We start from the raw sequence: 18,791 nt of genomic DNA, 5'->3' as shown, positions 1-18,791 counted from the left end.
CAGGCAACTTTCCCTCTCTAATTTAAAGAGTCAACAGAGTAGTTGGCCACATATGAAATCATCTGACCTGCTGTCTCATTGGTTTTTCTGTGCACATGTTTCGTGTAAAAAACTATCTCATCACATATCATAAAGAATTGATACTCGCCCATGTCGCCTTTATTTTGTTGGATCTCGGCAAAACAACTCTAGTCTGCAGAACCGCCAAGCACAACGAGCCTCATTTAGCCCAGCACGCCAGCACAATGTCCGTCGGCCACGAAGAATATTTCAAGATCCACTATATCAAATAAGGCAATCCATAATTGCATGTCATGTCATAATATATATATATATATATATATATATATATATATATATATATATATATATATATATATATATATATATATATATATATAGCATGCACGCAGCTCTCGGGCCGCACCTTGCATCACTTCATATAAATATGTTGACAAGGACCCCAATCATAAAATGAGACAACACTGCACCAAGATGGTGCCAAAGACAGGTAGCTAACGAATTTGGAACCTGTCGCAATGACAGGTAGCTAACGAATTTGGAACCTGTCGCAATGACAGGTAGCTAACGAATTTGGAAGCACTTCCATCCCCTGTGACCAAGCCCAGACCCTCGGGAGAAGTTACGCCACGAAGACCGTTGCCGAACATAGCGGTTATTACTATATATTATTTTAAACCAATATCTACTCTACGTCTCTTTAGTTCCAACTGTCTCTCGATTCTCGTCGCACTAGAACGCTTCCTGGCCTTCTTCTCCTCTTCTTTGGCCTTATCGATCCGTCGCTAATGGCGGCTCTCCAGGCTTGATTTCCGCGCAGTAGCGGTGGTATTGGATCCGAGAATTAGCTACGATAGAAGAAAGCTAAACAGAAAAAAAAAAAAAAAAGAGAGGAGGAGAGAGAGTAGGCGATTGGTCTTTTTAGTTTCGGGGAGGAAATATGGGGCTGATCTCGGGGATGGTGGTGGGGACAATGGTGGGGATAGCGCTGGTGGCCGGGTGGAGCCGCATGATGAGGTATCGCAGCACCAAACGCGTCGCCAAGGTTGGCATCCGGACTCCCCCTCTCTCGCTTCCCCACTTTTCTTTGATTCTTTCTTTCTATTCTTGGATGCAGTCTTTTTAATCTTTTTGCTGCCTCTGATGGCGATGGCATTGTGAGCATGGCTTGGATAAGAATTTTTTCCTCATTATAACAAGGATAATAAGTGTTTTCTATGTATGTACTTCCGCTAAGTCTGTTGTTGGGAGTTGAGAATTGGCTGATTAGAAAGATTGGTATTTCACAAGGTTGGCATCTGCTGAATTTCAGCGAAATCAAAGTAGCTGTTCGGTTCGACATTCATGGCTCGTTATGGATAAAAACATAGTTGGATTTTGTTATGTTGTTAGGTTATTGTTAGCTTGTCCTTTAGTATGGTTTGTTGATTTATGTTTAGCAGAAGCTACATTTTTATTGCTTTTTCATTTTAATTGGCAATGACGATCATTTATAACCAAGTGTGTCATGAATTCTGAACAGAGCTCACAGCTATGACTACCGCATTGTCAACAAAATTCTCTTTCAAACCAACCCCCTTTTCTTTTTTCGTTTGCCATCTATGGATCCAAGAGCTTACTTTTAATCACCCTTTGGAACCCACCACTCTGTCACAGAGCATTCTAATCTCTATTCATATAATGGTAATGTCTATATTCTAAACAATGACTTCTTTGGCACACGTTTTCACAAGTTGCTGCATGATTCAAAACCATATATGATGTAATATTCTAATTCCATATATCAAAGGTCTTTGTATTACCCCTCATGTCCTCTCTTTTCATTTTGCTCTTAATGTACCTATAGCAAATTTTAGCATGTATATTGTGGCTGGAGTGTTATCCTAATATAACTTGACAGTCTCTGTATATTTGTCTTTCCTTTCTTCTTTAGATAAAACGACCGATTTGTTGCACATTTGATCCATTCTTGAATAGTACTACTGCTAGTCCACTCTCTTAAGATATTGTATTTGCCTTTTCTAGATCATAGGCCAATGCAAAATCAAGTTTTTAACCTATTATATTAATTTTTTTCTGATTCTTCTTCTGGAGTACAGCTGCTGATAATGATAAGTATCTCCTTTAGTAACACCAACTTTATCAGCAGTGTCCTGTCATCATCCAATTTACATCTAGAATTTCGCCATTATGCACCACAGCGTTTCTGTGTATATAGGATCCTGCTGCCTCAATGTCCTTTTTCTTGGGGAAAAAAGAGCACTTTTTATCTTCTCTTTTACAACTGTGCAATAAGAAGTCTTCTTTCCATCCTTGTGTCGTCCATCTTATTTCTCATTAATTTAGAACTAGAACAGTCCAAGTTGTTGTTTTGTCAGAGTGACTGCCTTCACTCCTTTCTGTGAAGAATCCTTGTCTCCTTGTCATAAAAATTGTGAGCTAATGTAATGCCCAACTTTCAAGACCCGAGTTGACCTTGCACCCCTTCATCATAATTAGTTACGTTGTGATCAATTGCCCATGAGCTTATGCTTTACCTCACCTTTTGCCTATTTTCCATTATAATGAAGTCAAGCCCTGAAACATTGCTTTTATGAAGGATTCCTTGGGCAACTCTTGCCAATTTTTTACCATAACAAAGTTTCATTGTAATTCTTAGAATCTGGCATTCATGAGAGCCGAATTACAATTTGTTTCATAGTTTATCCTGTACATTACAGGTTCTGTAAAGTCCCCTACTGACATTTTCTGTAAACCTAACGTCATCCCTAAACAATTATAATTTGGTTTGGGACGATGAGTGATGCTGATGCTATGCATCGCATTGTTGTATGTTCATAAACAAGGTCCAAGAACTTCAGGCGAGTGCCATAGAGATAAGAGTGCTCGAGATGGGTGCTTGTCTGAATCAAACAGGCATGTTCAGATATTAGAAACATTAGAGGACGTATTAGAGTTGAACTAATTAGGGATAAGGTGTTGGAAAGCAACTAAGATATTGTTAGTATTGCTAACAAAAAAATCTTAGGAGGCATTAATAGGAAAGATTTGATTTTAGTCTAAGCGCTGTGAAAGAAACCTAGGATAACTTGGCTAATTTGAAAGGGAAAAGCTAGTGTTCATGGTAGATGTAACCATCAGTGTGAATCAATGGTGAGAAATACTGGTGGCATTATTGTACCTAATAACCTCTCTCGGCATGAATTGATTCGAGCTGGGCAAGGGCTATACAATTTTCAGTTTGTGTCTACTTCGGGTCATCATCTTGATCAAATTTATTCTAAATAAGATGGTTCCAAGTCCGATGCCATGTCTCTTTCAAGTCGTGAATATTGTTAAGAGGCCTGGTTGGATCTGATTCATTGTTTGCAATACTAGTTTTGGTACTTGTATTGGTATCATGCTAGTACAATGTCGGGTCAATTCATGGTACGGAAGCTCGATATGCTCCGTGTATCGACTGTAGTTTAGCAACTAGTATGGTATGCCTAGTATCGAGCAGTACCATCTGGTACAGCGGGGCCATGCCAAGATTTGCATGGTTCAGGTCCTTCAAATCATGATATGGTTCAAGATTTGAATCGAGCTGTTTAGATTAGTTTGGACTATCTTGTCACTTATCTGTCTGGCAGGATATATGTTACACCTTCTAACAGGTAGACATGGGATTGTGTAAAGCCTAATCAAGCATAAATCCTAACAAATGGAACCCATTTCCATCTCTAACAGAGAAGGGTTAATGACACAGATGCCTATCTTTAGTTAAAACATATTGGTTATTGTTGTGGCCCAACCAACAAAATATATCTTATCTAGAGGCAAAGTTCATGCATCATGGTATGGTCCATCAACTTTTGAGATATTTTTTTGATTGACTCTTAGTTTAACATCAAGCTTTTAACATGTTGGAAATTCTGGTGCTCCAGGGTACCAATCAAGTTAAAAGACTAAAAACTTTGAAATTTAACCTTAAGGTTTGTTATCTACGAGTTTGTAAGACACAAAAGTATTGTTATTGTGACTAAAGTTTTTTGTTTATGCCAACTCTTGTTACTAGATTTGTTATGCTCAGAAGCTAGATATGGATATGTTGATAATCATGTTGGTTCTCTCAATCAAGTTATATGGATGCATCATGTTATAGTGTCTTATACTCTATATTTCAAGATATTGTTGTGCTCCTTAATATATAATTAGCTTGCTGAAGTCAGCTGACCAAGATTGTAGATACTCCTGCTTATGCCTCCATCTTTTATAGGCTGTCGATATAAAACTTCTAGGATCACTCAACAGAGATGATTTGAAGAAGCTCTGTGGTGACAATTACCCTGAATGGATATCTTTTCCTGCATTTGAACAGGTTAGTGCAACTTGATCACCATTTTGCAGAACTGTTATGCATTAATATCTCATACGCATGTTGAGTGCATCTTTTGGGTCATCCATATTGTCCGGGTGTGTATTTGGTTCCTAGAAGTGTACGGGCCAAATATTAATTTTAGGGCTTAATTCCTCATGAATGAGAAAATGTAATTGCCCAAGATTTGTATGAACTGAAATTTCTGAGATTAATATTTAGAAGGGGAGGAAGATATAAATAAAACCAACATGTAGATGGAACTTGAAGGAGAAGAATTTAGGCAATATTCAAAAAGCAACTCATGAAATTTTCACTGTAAATCACAAATTATTTGTAAATTTGCTAAATTGGGAAAAATGCTTATTTCTGATGGTACATCATATGTGAAAAGAGTTTAAGTTCAGTATTTGTGTGTAGCTTGAATGGCTATTAAATTGTGATTATACATCTATAGATGTGGTCAGGTCCTGTGTTATCCTCATTTTCACAGATAAATGGTTACTTATTGCTTTATTTTCTTTGCGAAATGTGAAAAATAAAGGCACATCAAATGATGTATCTCGGATCACACCGCAACCTCCATATATTTTATGCCTGTCTTCTCTCAGAAAAGTATTCTTTAAAAACAAAATTTGAAATAAAGTAAATATCAAACAAATTGGCAATCTCATGCACAGAAAGTTTTCCCCTTTTTGAGGAGGTAATGATTCTCCATAGAAGCGTCAAAAACTTTATTAAAAATTTAAGAGAGAAGTTACAAGTGAAAAGAAAAGGAACAGAAAATTCAACCAAATGTACAAGCACTCCCATTTTTCTCATTCTTGCAACACAGCAGAGAGATGCATTTTATTTACCAATGAAAAGAACCCTTTGAGGGATGACTTAATCTTCTTAATGATCTCAAGGCCTGACATCTCTAGAAAACCTCCCATTAGAAGACGCCAAGAGAGGGCCTCCTGAGTGCAGAAATTTGTAGGCTGAGTTGGCAGAGAAGAGCCCATCCAAGTTCCATCTCCACTTGATGGTGGCCCGAGCATTTGAAAGTAGAGAGAAACCTTGCAACAACCTATTTTCTTCAACAAATCCAAGGGTCTCGTCCCTTGTTATGCTGTATCTGAACCTGATCCTCCAAGTTGCAAGACCATGCATAGTAGTAGCATAGCACCTCACAAAACTGATTGGTTATCCACGATCCTGAAGAGCCTTGGAAAGGTCTGAATCAAGGGATGAGAACCAATCCAAGTATCCTTCCAAAAGAAAGTTGTAGACCCATTCCCAATTTTCTTGAAAATGCTGGCAAAGAGGAAGCTTTCAGATTTAAGAATACCTGTCCAGATGGGGGAGACTAGGACTTGGAAGTATGACAGGGCCTTCTGGTTTTGTAATATCTCACTGAACAAGCCTCTTCCAAGGAGATCATCCAGGTGAAAATTCCAACACCATTTACAAAGCAGAGTAACATTAAAATCATGGAGATCAACAATTCCAAGACCTCCCTCCTTGTTAGGTCTACAAACCTTTTTCCAGTTGACCAAGTAGAGGCCACAAAAAGCTTCTTTTTTCGTCAACTCTTACCCAAGCTGGTGAATGGAAGATGGATAGATAATTTGTAGGGAGAGAAGAGTGAACATTTACTAAAATTAGTCGTCCCCTAACAGATGCAAATTTACCCTTCTAGCTGGCAAGCCTTCTTCCAAATTTGTCGATAAGAGGGATCCAATCTTGCTTAAGGAGGATATTGTGGTGCAGAGGCAAACCAAGATATGAGATGGGGAGAGAGGATGCTTGACATCCCAAAATATCAACAAATCTCTTGGCTACATCCTGGTTTTCCTCCTAAGTGAACTAGTTGACTTTTGAAAAGGTTTGTTTTCAGCCCACTGTCAGCTCAAAGCCCAGAAGGATAATTTTAAGAGTTTGAATGCTATCAACATCAGGATAACAAGAAAAATAATAGTATCTTCTGCATTGTATAGATTGAGAGTTCCTTTATAGTCACCAAGGTTTCCAACACCCTTAGTGTGTCGTCCAGGGCTTTGGAGAATAACTTACTTAGAATCAACAAAGAGATAAGGTGAGAGGAGACCACCTCATGTCAGCCATCTTTTGAAGTTGATCCAACTACCAAGAATTCCATCTACAAGAATTGCAGTTCTTGCAGCACGCAGCTAGGAGATCATCCAGGATCTCCATTTGCTACCAATGCCTCTCTCTTGGAACAACTGAAGTCCCAGCTCACCAGATAGTAAGCATACACATCTGAAACAATACAGCGCAAACTAAATACTCCAACCCGTGCATTTAACTAGAATAAGATGTTTGTAAATCCATTTTCTTATCAATCTTGCAAATTAACTTTCAGTGATTTGTTCATGCACTTTGTTTTATATCTATAACGTCATTGTGTATGTTTTACTTTTTTGGGTCTGTGCAGGTGAAATGGCTAAACAAGCAATTGAGTAAACTATGGCCTTTCATTGCAGATGTAAGATAATTCACCTTTATAGCATGCTTTTCATTTACCTAAATATTTCTATAATCTAATTTTCTTTCTAATTAGGACAAATTACACTTAATTTAGCAGGCCCTTTATTTAAAAGCTTTATGAGAGCTTATTCTCTCCAAACTGCATATATAACTTGCACTTAGTTCTCCTGATTAACCTCCTTGTAAGGCATCGAGTTCCTGATTGTATTTGTACAGGCACACCCCTTCTTCAGTTAATATATTGCTTCCACATACTTTTCTACTATTTTATGCAACACTTAGTTTTGCATGATGGCATTTAAGTGATTTTATATCAAATCCTATGTCCGTATTCTCTTTGATTCTCTCTCTCTCTCTCTTGGAAGAGTGAAAAGAGTAACAGAAGGCAAAATATTTAACAATGGAGTATATGTGTGTATGTATGTATGGGTACATATGTGCACATAAATACATAGATATATACATGCATGCGCGCGCGCATATATACGTGTATATATATAGGTAGATGTACTAAAATACATACATCAATAGGCATAAAAATATACATATAAACTAGAGTCTGGCACATGGTTATTAAAACCAGACTGGACCAGCTGGTTGGATCAGGAAACCTGTGAACCGGCTCCTTATCCTGTCTGATTTCATTACAAGACTGGGAATGCAAGTGACTCGCCATGAATTGCATCAAACCAGCTGATTTTCTCAAAAACCGATTTCCCTAGCGGGTAATAACCAAGTGAACTAGGTTTGTCTGGCTTTAAGAAAAGTGCAATAAAAAATAATAGTTATTTTAATAGTTGAGTTAGAATTCTTTATCAACTTATAAAAATTTTCTCTCTTATTTAGAAGGAGTTATATTTTAATAATCAATTCTTTACAATAAAAAGTAATGAACTCCTTTTTTTCTTTGATATCAAATTAAAGAACTAAATATATACATCATTTTATTTTTTGGAATTTTGAAAATTTACGATTTAAAAAATAAAAATATCAATAATTCTATCATTTTCCTTCATTATATGTTATCTTTTATCACAATTTTTAAACGTTAGATGAATTGTGATTTTTCCATTTATATTGCAATTGACAATTATCGGTAGTTTTGCATATTCTCTTATATTATATCTAATTTGTTTAATATATTTAAATTTTTAACACTTTTAGTTATAACCTAGCATGATTGATTGACTTGACAATTGGACCAGTATCCTAGTGACAAGTCCTCTTGGCTGAGTCAGTCCCCTGTACGGGTTTAATAACTATGGTTTGGCATGTGCGACGCGCATGAGAAGTACAGTGGATCTCTATGATTCCCTAATCTGATTGACATTCATCCTTCTTATTTCTCTCCCTTGAAATATACATATATATATATATATATATATATATATATATATATATATGTATGTATGTATGTATGTATGAATGTATGTATGTATGAATGTATGTATAAACATAATAACATATGTATGCATTTATGTAAATGTATATCCACTCGGTGTATCTAGACATCATTTCATAATTTGACATGTTTATGATTGGCTGTCAACCCAACATTAGCCCTCCGCATTTTTATTTGGGCTTGGGACTGGCATGGGTTTGTTATGTTTTAATTTATTGAAGCACCATAATTTATATTGGGTCCTTATATTTTTGAAAGACATCCAAAACTGAAACAATGAAATCTAAGACTAAGATGACAATGTATTTTTTGTTTTCTCAATCAAATGACAATTTGATTGTAGAATTCAACCTTCCCTGACTGTATGACAGGTTTTCCCCCTTGAGTTAGAACTAATTAACACATTGTCACTTTAGGAGTTCTGAAAAATGAATTATTTATACAAGTAGTGCCATTTTACTTTTCCTCATGTTACTTTCTAATGTGGATGTAATTGCTCTTGTCCTGAATGAAGACTGAGAATTTCCTAGATATGTAACATCTCTTTTGCCAGCCCTCTCCAGTGAAAAGTTCTTTAAACATTTCTCCATTTATTCCCAATCATTATGCTTATTTTTTCCGAATTTTGTTTCAACATAATGATGTAAACATACAAATAACATATATTTAATATTTTTAAATTTCAACTTCCATAAATAACTTATAAATTTATGAATATTTTCTGAACTATTCTGAATTTTTCTATATTTTGGTAGACAATGCCTCCAAAATATCTTCGTACTACTATTTCTTATCTTAATCATGTAATCTCTGACCTTTTTTAAGTGAGTCCTACTTTTGGCTGATATTGTGAAGTTAAGCTTCAGGCAAAATATTTTTGAACTCTGAAATTATTACCATACGTCACTCCACAAGCCCACATCAGATGTAATTGGTTCCATACTATGCAGTCAAAGTTGTTTGGCAAGTTATCAGGCTTGCAAATTGACCTTATCGGGGTATTTACAGTGCCTCATGTTGATAAAACCAGAGCAGTAAGCTTATAATTGGGTTAAGTTTCTAACTTCAGGTGCTCAATCACTAGAGATACCACAATTTTATTCGATTATTGCTTTTTAAAGTCCAAAAGATGGTATCTGTCATCCTTTTAAAATTTTCGGTCTACCGTATCATTTCAGGATGCTTCCACATTCTTTGGGTATCTGTATTATGCTCTTATGACTCATTCCTAGTATTGGACATTGCACAGGTGCTTGGTAAATATAAGTTAGTTTGGAAAAAACAATCAGGCATGCAGCATGCACACTCTATTGGCTTATACAAAGGCCCATCTTAGATATGCGATCAACTAATTTACACTTTCGTCTTTTGTATAATGAAACTCCTAGAGAGTTCGAAGCACGGTGCGCCATACCGTACTGAACCGGATGGTATGGGGCATACCGTACCATACCAGTCCGCTATAGATACATCATATGGGAGGTATACCGACCATGGAATGCCGTACCGGCCCGTACCGGCCGATACGTATCGGTCCGGTCCTAGACCGGTACCGGAACCACTAAACCGGTTCGCACCGGTACGATTTTTTTTTTTTAGAACCACAGCGCCTCGCGCTGTGGTTTTTGAAACCACCGCGGTGCTGTGGTTTTTGAAACCACCGCGTACCGGCCGGTACGGTATCGGTACCATACCGGTCCGGTCGGCCACTGGTGCGCCAACCGGCCACCGGTACGGCGGATCTTGATACCGACTCTCGGTACGCCAAACCAGCCCTGTACCATATCATACCAACATAGTGATAAAGTAGCATCGGTATGGGGTCCAGTACCGAGATGGTTGTACTTTGGTTCCAAGTCACTCAGGAACTAAATATTGCATTCCATGCTTGTATTCATATAGCTGCATTGAATTTTATTATTAAATAGCGTGGGACGGGACCATCCCAGTTTTTCCATGGAATGAGATACCTCGTGTTTGGAATGTCCCGTCCCATCCTAGTCCATCCCGACTTGACTTATCCCGACATGAGATGTTGCCCGTCCAGACACACATGATAGAGTGGTATGCCTCGCCGTCCCACCGGTATTTAAACCTTTAACAAGTGCAATTTTTGATTTTATAAAATCTCAGAATTTTATATATTTTGTTATCTCCTTGCGCGTAAGGACATATATGGAGCTGCCTATTGAAATTGCCTAATTTTCTCTTCTTATGTTAAATATTTGCATGCACTTTCTCGTAATTGTAGACCAATAAATCCTTTGTTTTAATGCTGTCAATTCTGTCTCCAGGCTGATTTTTTTTTTGTTTTGTTTTGTTTTTTGGTCTTAGGCAGCAACAATGGTCATCAAGGATTCTGTAGAGCCACTACTGGAAGATTATCGCCCCCCAGGAATATCCTCACTTAAGTTTACAAAACTTTCTTTGGGAAATGTTGCACCCAAAATTGAAGGTTTGTATATAACCCAAATGTTATATATATATATATATATATATATATATATATATATATATATATATATATATATATATATATATATATATATAATATATATATATATATATATATATATATATATATATATATATATATTATATTACAAAAGTTTCAAGGTTTCTGTCATGAGGTTTGTTTGCTGAAGACTGTCTAACATGTCCCTGGAAACATATTATTGATAAGTTTGAGAGAAGGCAGGGTGCTTTACCTGCTTCGCGTACAAAGGGGTATGGATATGCATATTGTCATTATAATCATATGTCTTATGTCACAAATCTTATGATCAATTTGATCTTTTTTTTTATGTTTGACATCAAACTTTATTTGACTTGTATTATCAAAATAAGATTGTTTTGATTAACATGCAGAAGTGTACATGTATGACTTGTTGCTTAACAGAAGAAATTATGGATGAAGAAAATAATGAATTTGCGAATAGTCAGTAATTGTCACCTCTTTTGGTTGTCATTTTAGATTTGTATATGTTATATGGTTTATTACTTCATAGAAAAAATCTGGTGTTCTCCACAAATTTTACTTGGAAAGGTAGAATTTCCAAACATTTTTCTTACACCTTTTCTTAGTAAATTAATTTGATGGACATATAGATACTTTTTATTCATTTGCAGTTTTTCTTATTTGATTAAGGATAACCTCTTATAGTTGGAGAGAGTTTGTTTCCGGGATGTTTGTAGAACTTGTATGTTTATGATATTACCTGTGAACTAAAATTTTCAAGTCATCAAAACAGGATGATATGCATATAATGCAGAATATCACTCTTGAGCTTCCAATAAACTTCAGAAATATAAGCTGCGCCTTGGTTGCTCTCTCCTGCTCTTGTTATAATATTTTTGAGATCTACCCTTTCTTCTCATCTTACCTTATCTTCTTACTCTGCCAAATTTCCATCTAGCAGAGAATCACTATATGTTGGCTCTTTGGCTGTCCTTGGGTTCTTGAAATTCTCAAAACTTTAATGGTGCACTTTTTTCTGTGTTATTTCCTTTTCATAATAGAATGGGATAAAGATCAAGTCAAACGTGATCAATTCTTTTAACATGTTGTTAGACTATGTTTATTACATATACATTTTATGATACATGTATTTCCTTTATGAAGGCATCCGAGTTCAGAGCCTTAAGAAAGGTCAGATTACAATGGATATTGACTTTCGATGGGGTGGAGATCCAAACATAATTCTTGCAGTTGAAGCACTTGTTGCTTCACTGCCCATTCAGGTTTGCATGTTTATTTGTAAGTTAAAAATTCATTTGTGGAAGGGCACCATGGCCATGGTTTGTTGAAGTGCTACTGCTTGTTTTTTATTATTCAAATTAGATATGCATCCATGGAAGAAATGCATATCTTTTAATTTATATAATATTTTGGTAAGCATGAGATTTTACTTATCATTATCTTGCTCTGGTTGCAGTTGAAAGATCTTCAGGTTTTCACTGTTGTACGTGTTATTTTCCAACTTTCTGAAGAGATCCCCTGCATTTCTGCTGTTGTTGTTGCTCTCCTTGCTGTGGTATGCCTAGTTTTCTTTTTCTGCAACCTTATGAAACTTAGACATGGGAGAGCTTCATTATTGTTTCCTTCCCTGCAATTCCACATATCAGTTGTAACATGAAATAAGTATTAGAAAAATTGGCAATTACTTGATGCTGAATCATTTGTTATGGCTCTGCACTTCATGGCGGGAATCGGAATCACTTTCGGGAAAATATAGTTGGGGCCGTGGGGGTTTTTGATAGATTTTGAAATGCTTGTATCGACCATGAATTTAGAATTTGGTTGGAACAAAAAAGAAAAGAGGATATAGATTCCCATTTTAAAATGAATGAGATAATTCTTGTTGGTTATGGTTATAATACAAACCTGTCCTCCTTGTGGTGGAGAAATTGGAAGATCTTTTAGTTGTTATATTGTTAGATTTGATCTTGGCAACCTTATATAAAGCCACATGGCATGCCACGCTGAAAGATTCTGCTAATTGTAACAGCAGATGATGCTTGGTTGAATTGATATTTAGCCACTATTTTGATCTTTTGTTGATTTTGTTTGCTTCCTGAACAAAATATCTAGAAAATGTCTTGAATTTTCATGAAATCAATTGTAGCATGTTTATACCAGCTAGGATGAATTTTGCTAGTATGACAAATGAGCCTTATGTTACACTTAATCTTCTTTCTTTACTGGGAAATTTGCTATTTTCCAAGGCTTATTCTAAATCTTGATACTTCCTGTGCTATATTCCACCAGGATTTATAGTCTGGCATTCAAAGCATGTTGGCAACAACACTACGATAAGTTTGTTGCAGCAAGATGATGGACTCAATCCGTTGGCTACTTGTGAAGTTGATTTGAAATAATTGTCCATTTTATATCCAAGTTTTCAGTAAAAAATTAAAACAAACATAGGAACACTCAAATATTGCCAGTTCTGATCCCAAGCATTAATAAAATGGAAGTACTGTTGATGTCAAGTCGACTGGTTGCAAGAAGAATCTCAAGCTATGAAATGATCCTGATTTGACTGAATGGAGAAGAACATTCATAAAGCTTTACCTAAGTGGCTGCAATTGGTATTGTTGGTCGTTATAATGGTTTAATGCAATGACATCTAATTCTTTTGAAATAGCTACTGGCCTGCTGCATTAATTTCTAGTATAATATTTTTTTTATTGTTAGTTTTGAGTTTCTGCTAATTATTAGAAGACAATGTGCCTGTATAAAATTGAAGTATTAGATAATTACACTAAACTTCAAAACTGGAGTAAATGTGAAAGCATTCCCAACATGGAACCCATCTGATCAAATTTGTACAGAACCTGATCTGATCCAACCCAGTGTATTTATGTTTAAACTGGATCTTCCATGAAACTATTGATGGGCAGGCTATAGCAGCAGAATTCTAGTTACAATGCCAATCTAGGTCAGATGTAGATCAGTCACTTGAGTTGTTCACAGCCCTAACTTCTTCATTATCATGAAAAGTTACAAGAGTAAAACCTTTCATGCTTGTTTCTCTCCAACTAGAAACCTTCCGTCTAGAAGAATCTTTTTAGTATATGCATTAGTTATATAGTATTTGGATGGGCCAAGAATGCTATTATTATTTGGTTGGTATTTTTTAATGAAAGAAAACATGTAAAAGCTTTTAGAGCACATCTTTCAGATAAAAGAATATTTGAAACTTGCCTTGACTATGTGGTATGTGCCACTAATTCTAGATAGTTTCCTACATAAATCTAAGGGCTACTATTTTAGTGCTCAACCTCACATCTCAAGGAAAAACACTTGGATAAATCCTTCAGGTTCTTGATGCAATTACCTGGAGAGAGGCATAAAGGCACACCCTTTACACCTCATTTTGTCTTCTGTTGCACATGTATGTCAGGCTTCAATTTGCAACAACTAGTAGAAGGATATAGAACATTGTGAAATAACAAGGTTTTTGAGAAGCAGTTTTGGAAGGATCATGACTTAGAGAGGATGAGACTTTCATTTAGGTAGGGAATACAGATTTGGAATGAAAAGAAGGTTCAAACTTCAAAGTTCAAACAATAATAATCCCTTTCAATCAAAAAAAAAAGTTCAAACAGTCCTTCAAATAATAGTATTATATAGGCATACAAGAAGGAAAATGATTATTCTTCAAGAAAAGTATAAAGGAAAATGCTGAAGCTACTTACTAGTGCAATAAACAGGTAAATCTCTGGCTATGTGTGGTTGCAGTAGTCCCATCAGCTGCTTCTTGCATCATTATAACCTGCTCTCTCTCTCTCTTCATATGGTAGGCCAAAATATCATTATGTAATGTGTAATGCAATTCCTTTGAATGAAATTCCAAATGATGGCTGAGTTGGGAATGATGATGGTAAAATAGAGAACTGTTTTGTATCTATATGAATTACATTTTTCAAATCTTTGTAAAAATTTGAATAAATCAACCATTTAATAAGGGTTGCATATCTATCTATGATAGTAAAATAGAGAATTGTTTTGTATTTATATGAATTACATTTTTCAAATCTTTGTGAAATTTGAATAAATCAACCATTTAACAAGGGTTGCATATCTATCTATGTATCATTGGTGTTACATTATCCAAAAAGTATTTCAAAAGAATCTGCATGAACCTCTGAAGAAATCAAATCTATGTTTATTCTACTACAACTATATGCTTCAACATTTTATATGTTAAATGCCAGAAAGTTTTGATTATATCTATTTCATGTAACCTTGAACTACTGATATCATCATGAACCTGCTTGTCTGTTTCAGCCAAAGCCTAGAATAGATTATATACTGAAGGCTGTTGGTGGAAGCTTAACCGCTATTCCTGGGCTTTCGGACATGATTGATGTAAGTTCGAACATTTACTTCTGATCAATGGTCTGAATGTAAATTTACTTGTTAGACAATAACTAATCTAAAGCTCTCTTTACCATTCTCCATAATATAGGATACTATGAATTCAATTGTTACGGACATGCTCCAGTGGCCTCATAGAATTGTAGTTCCACTTGGTGGAGTAGATGTCGACACAAGGTAATCTTTTCTCCTTCTTTTTCTTTCTTTCTACTTTCATGCATGTTAGTTTGTTATGAATATACATATCGATTCATGTGTTTAAATGATATACTCGAGATTGGGTTAAAGTTAGTGGAGCAAGTATCCTAAATCCAGCTTCCCCTTTTAAAATATTCAAATCCTTTCTTATAAATTTCACATTCTGCCTTTCTCTTCTCAAGCAGCACTAACCTCATTCTTCTGTTCTGAGTCTTCTGACATTGACCCCATAATATGTATTATTGTAAATACTGTACCTTATAACCACATCCTCTGTTTCATAAAATAGAAGGATATGGAACTGATCTGTTTGGGTATTTCTGCCTTGTTTCTCATTATGTTCTATATTTTTCATGCATTCCTCTTCAGAGTTTCTCTCCTTTGTACTTTAGACAAACTAATTTTACGTCTTTACAATTTTGACTTGCCTTTTGTAAATTTATATCAGAGTCATTCTATTCTTCAATTTTATTTATTCAACACTGTCATGTAGACATAAAATGCACCAAGCTCGTCTGAATTATGTTGTCAAAAGTATTGTCAAGCTGAACCTGGGGCACCATTTCAAGTGCTAAGTCAAGAAACATGTAGAACCATCTAATACACAAATTATCACAAAATTTTGGCCATCTCTTAAGGCTTTGCACAGGAAGGATAAATTAGCAATCTTTTTAGGTAATTTATGATTTCCTTTACAAATTCATAGTTCACTTGTCCATCTTCTAGTTATGTTATTGCTAATGCCATTTCTTTTAGGAAAAAGCTTCATCTTCCTGCTCCTCTACCCACTCAGGATGTGGTGTGTGAATTGGGAGAGGTGCATGTGGGCCCTGCTTCACACCCGCCGGCCCCATATTTGCCGCACCAATCCTCAGTTGCCACATAGGACTAGGTTAATGAGCAGGTAGGGGAGTGGGTAGACGTTGCAATACATTTCCTTTATTATGTAGATTTATAACATTGGTTCAATGTTATGAAATTAGAGATAGGTCTACCATATGGTCTTCCGATATTGTGCTCTTATATTGCTATTGTGTGCTATTGAATTATATGTAAATTATGTAATTTATATGTACATGTGAATATATATTTATGTACCTGCATGCATAGCACAGTTGAATGTGTGCATTTGTATTTCAGCTTTGACAAACCAGTTACATCTAATTTTTGTTAATATTAGTGACAGTTATCATAGTAAGACTTTTCATTTTGAGGAATCTCCTTTGAGAGACTTTGCTGCTATGAAGCTCACAATGTGGATGATGATATAATATTATGAATGTTTTTTGCAGCGAACTGGAGCTTAAACCACAGGGAAAGCTTACATTGACTGTCGTGAAAGCAAATGGTTTGAAAAATATGGAAATAATTGGTAAATCTGATCCTTATGTGGTTCTGTCTGTACGCCCCATGTTCAAGGTTAAAACAAAAGTGATCAACAACAATCTCAACCCTGTATGGAACGAAACATTTGAGCTGATTGCCGAGGATAAGGAAACACAATCTGTTATTCTTGAGGTACAGTCCACTTCTAGCATTAATTCATTGCTTAATAACCCTTTTTTTTTTGCTTTAGTTCATTTATTTTGTAATTTTTATTTTATTTTTTGCAAGAAGGGTCATTTCATTTTCACTGTTTTCAAATAAATTTGTAGAAGATGTATCTATTAGAGCCTTCTAAATAGAACTTGATTGCAATTGTTAGAAACAAGGTTTGTCGTACCAGTCACCAACACACAAGATGCCTCACCGTCTTGTACCGTACCATTACTGATATTATAATAAGATGGTACAGGTATGGGTTCAGTATCGAGACGACAAATGTTGGTTAGAAATTTTAGTAGGAGATTGCTTATTGGTATCTTCTGTTCAGTCAAGATAAGAACTTGGTTCCAGACTTGGTATATGATGTCTCAAATAGTTTTATATAAGGTTCAAGATCTTGTTTAACTTTACATTTTACGGTCAATAGAAAATTCTTCTATAGGGTGTAACAGGTTATTGAGATTTTCAAAAGCAATGTTACATGTCTCTGTTCTCCAAAATAGCTTTATATGAAGGCACCAAAAAGTAAAATAATATTGTGCATAAATTTTCTTTTTTGTGGCAGCTAACTTAATCTTCTGAAATTTTTCTTAGAAAAACTTATGGAAGTAAACATGATTTGCCCCTCTGCAAGTATAGGTATAGGAAAGGCTGCAAATGGGTCGGGTTGACCCATGACCCGACCCGACCCGACCCGATCCGTTTTGGAGGACCCGTGGTACTGCGTTGGGTCCTAAAATTAGACTTGTTTCATTTTCTAGGTCAGGTATGGGTTTACTGAATTCAGACCCGACCCGACCTGACCCATTTGAAGTTTAAGTAATTTTGGATTTTCAATCCTACGACCCGATCCGAATCTATAAAATTATTTGGGCCCGCAGGGGTGCAAACAAATTTTGAAACAATGGATGGGTTGACCCGAACTGGACCCAACCCAGACCCGAACCGGATCCGAATTTTTTGGGTTAGATCCGGGTTATACATGGACCCAATCCGACTTGAATGACCCATTTGGTCAAAAATTGTAGTGGTGGACTCGACCCGACCCAATCTTCTATTAGGTTGGGTTTGGGTCCAAAATTAGGACTCGAACAAGGAACCGAGTTGGGTCGGGGTCACTCATGACCAGACCCGACTCGACATATTTGCACCCCTAGGTATAGGATCGCTTCCACTATATTTCCACGCATGGGATTTATACATATAAGCTTAGTTAGAAGATTCGGAGGGGCTAATTTCCACCTCTCTACCCTATACACACCCCAATCTCAGAGGCCGATTCCAATCGAAATCGAACCCCTGCCCCTTTGCCCAAGTGGCAAGGGGTGTTACATTTTGTTGTGGTCATGTAATTTTGAAATATCCATGCAACTGTCAGAAATACAGGGGCATTTAACCTAAGGGGATTGAAAGTTGTTCAGGCATTTCTGTTTAAACTTTATTGTAACTTTCAAGTATGATATGTATAGGTTGGGACCGTTGGGCAGTATAAATCACTAAGATTGTGTTTTGAGTTGTATAAAGGATATTGCTTATATAATCAGATTTTATGTAGAATATTAATGAAATTTCTGTTTTCCTTTTATCGTATTGTGCAATACCTAAAACAAGTTTTGGGCTTGCAGCCCTTGGTAAGGCCTAGTTTCATGTTGGCTCGAGACCATTAAATATCATTTGCTATTTTGTTTCTATTAATGGTTTCCATTAGTTCATGTTATTTTGCCGTTTCTTGTCAAGTGCTACAAGCTTACAACAATCATAGTTTAAGTTCAGGATAATCTCTTTTTTCAAAAAGAAAAAAAAAAGGATAAACCAGCAAACAATTCATATCAGCCGTCACCTTCATATCATGCTAAACCCCTAGACTGTCCTACATCAACTAGTGTATTATGACA

General features: G+C 35.9%; 1 protein-coding gene across 1 annotated transcript in view; it reads left to right on the top strand.

The window, feature by feature from the left end:
* The first annotated feature begins 961 nt into the window (after positions 1 to 961).
* LOC103702905 (synaptotagmin-5-like) overlaps positions 962 to 18,791 on the top strand; it is a 30,362-nt gene continuing 12,532 nt past the window's right edge. Inside the window, exons 1-10 of the mRNA XM_039118674.1 lie at positions 962 to 1,066; positions 4,280 to 4,334; positions 4,836 to 4,840; positions 6,816 to 6,866; positions 10,605 to 10,725; positions 11,893 to 12,011; positions 12,206 to 12,304; positions 15,064 to 15,144; positions 15,245 to 15,330; positions 16,644 to 16,869. Of these exons, the coding sequence (XP_038974602.1) occupies positions 962 to 1,066; positions 4,280 to 4,334; positions 4,836 to 4,840; positions 6,816 to 6,866; positions 10,605 to 10,725; positions 11,893 to 12,011; positions 12,206 to 12,304; positions 15,064 to 15,144; positions 15,245 to 15,330; positions 16,644 to 16,869 (948 nt within the window). The remainder of the gene's footprint in view (positions 1,067 to 4,279; positions 4,335 to 4,835; positions 4,841 to 6,815; positions 6,867 to 10,604; positions 10,726 to 11,892; positions 12,012 to 12,205; positions 12,305 to 15,063; positions 15,145 to 15,244; positions 15,331 to 16,643; positions 16,870 to 18,791) is intronic.

The sequence above is a fragment of the Phoenix dactylifera genome, unplaced genomic scaffold (genome assembly GCF_009389715.1).
Source record: "Phoenix dactylifera cultivar Barhee BC4 unplaced genomic scaffold, palm_55x_up_171113_PBpolish2nd_filt_p 000392F, whole genome shotgun sequence".
Lineage (NCBI taxonomy): Eukaryota > Viridiplantae > Streptophyta > Magnoliopsida > Arecales > Arecaceae > Phoenix > Phoenix dactylifera.
Note: the sequence above shows the minus strand (reverse complement) of the source record. Positions and strands in the feature narration are given on the sequence as shown.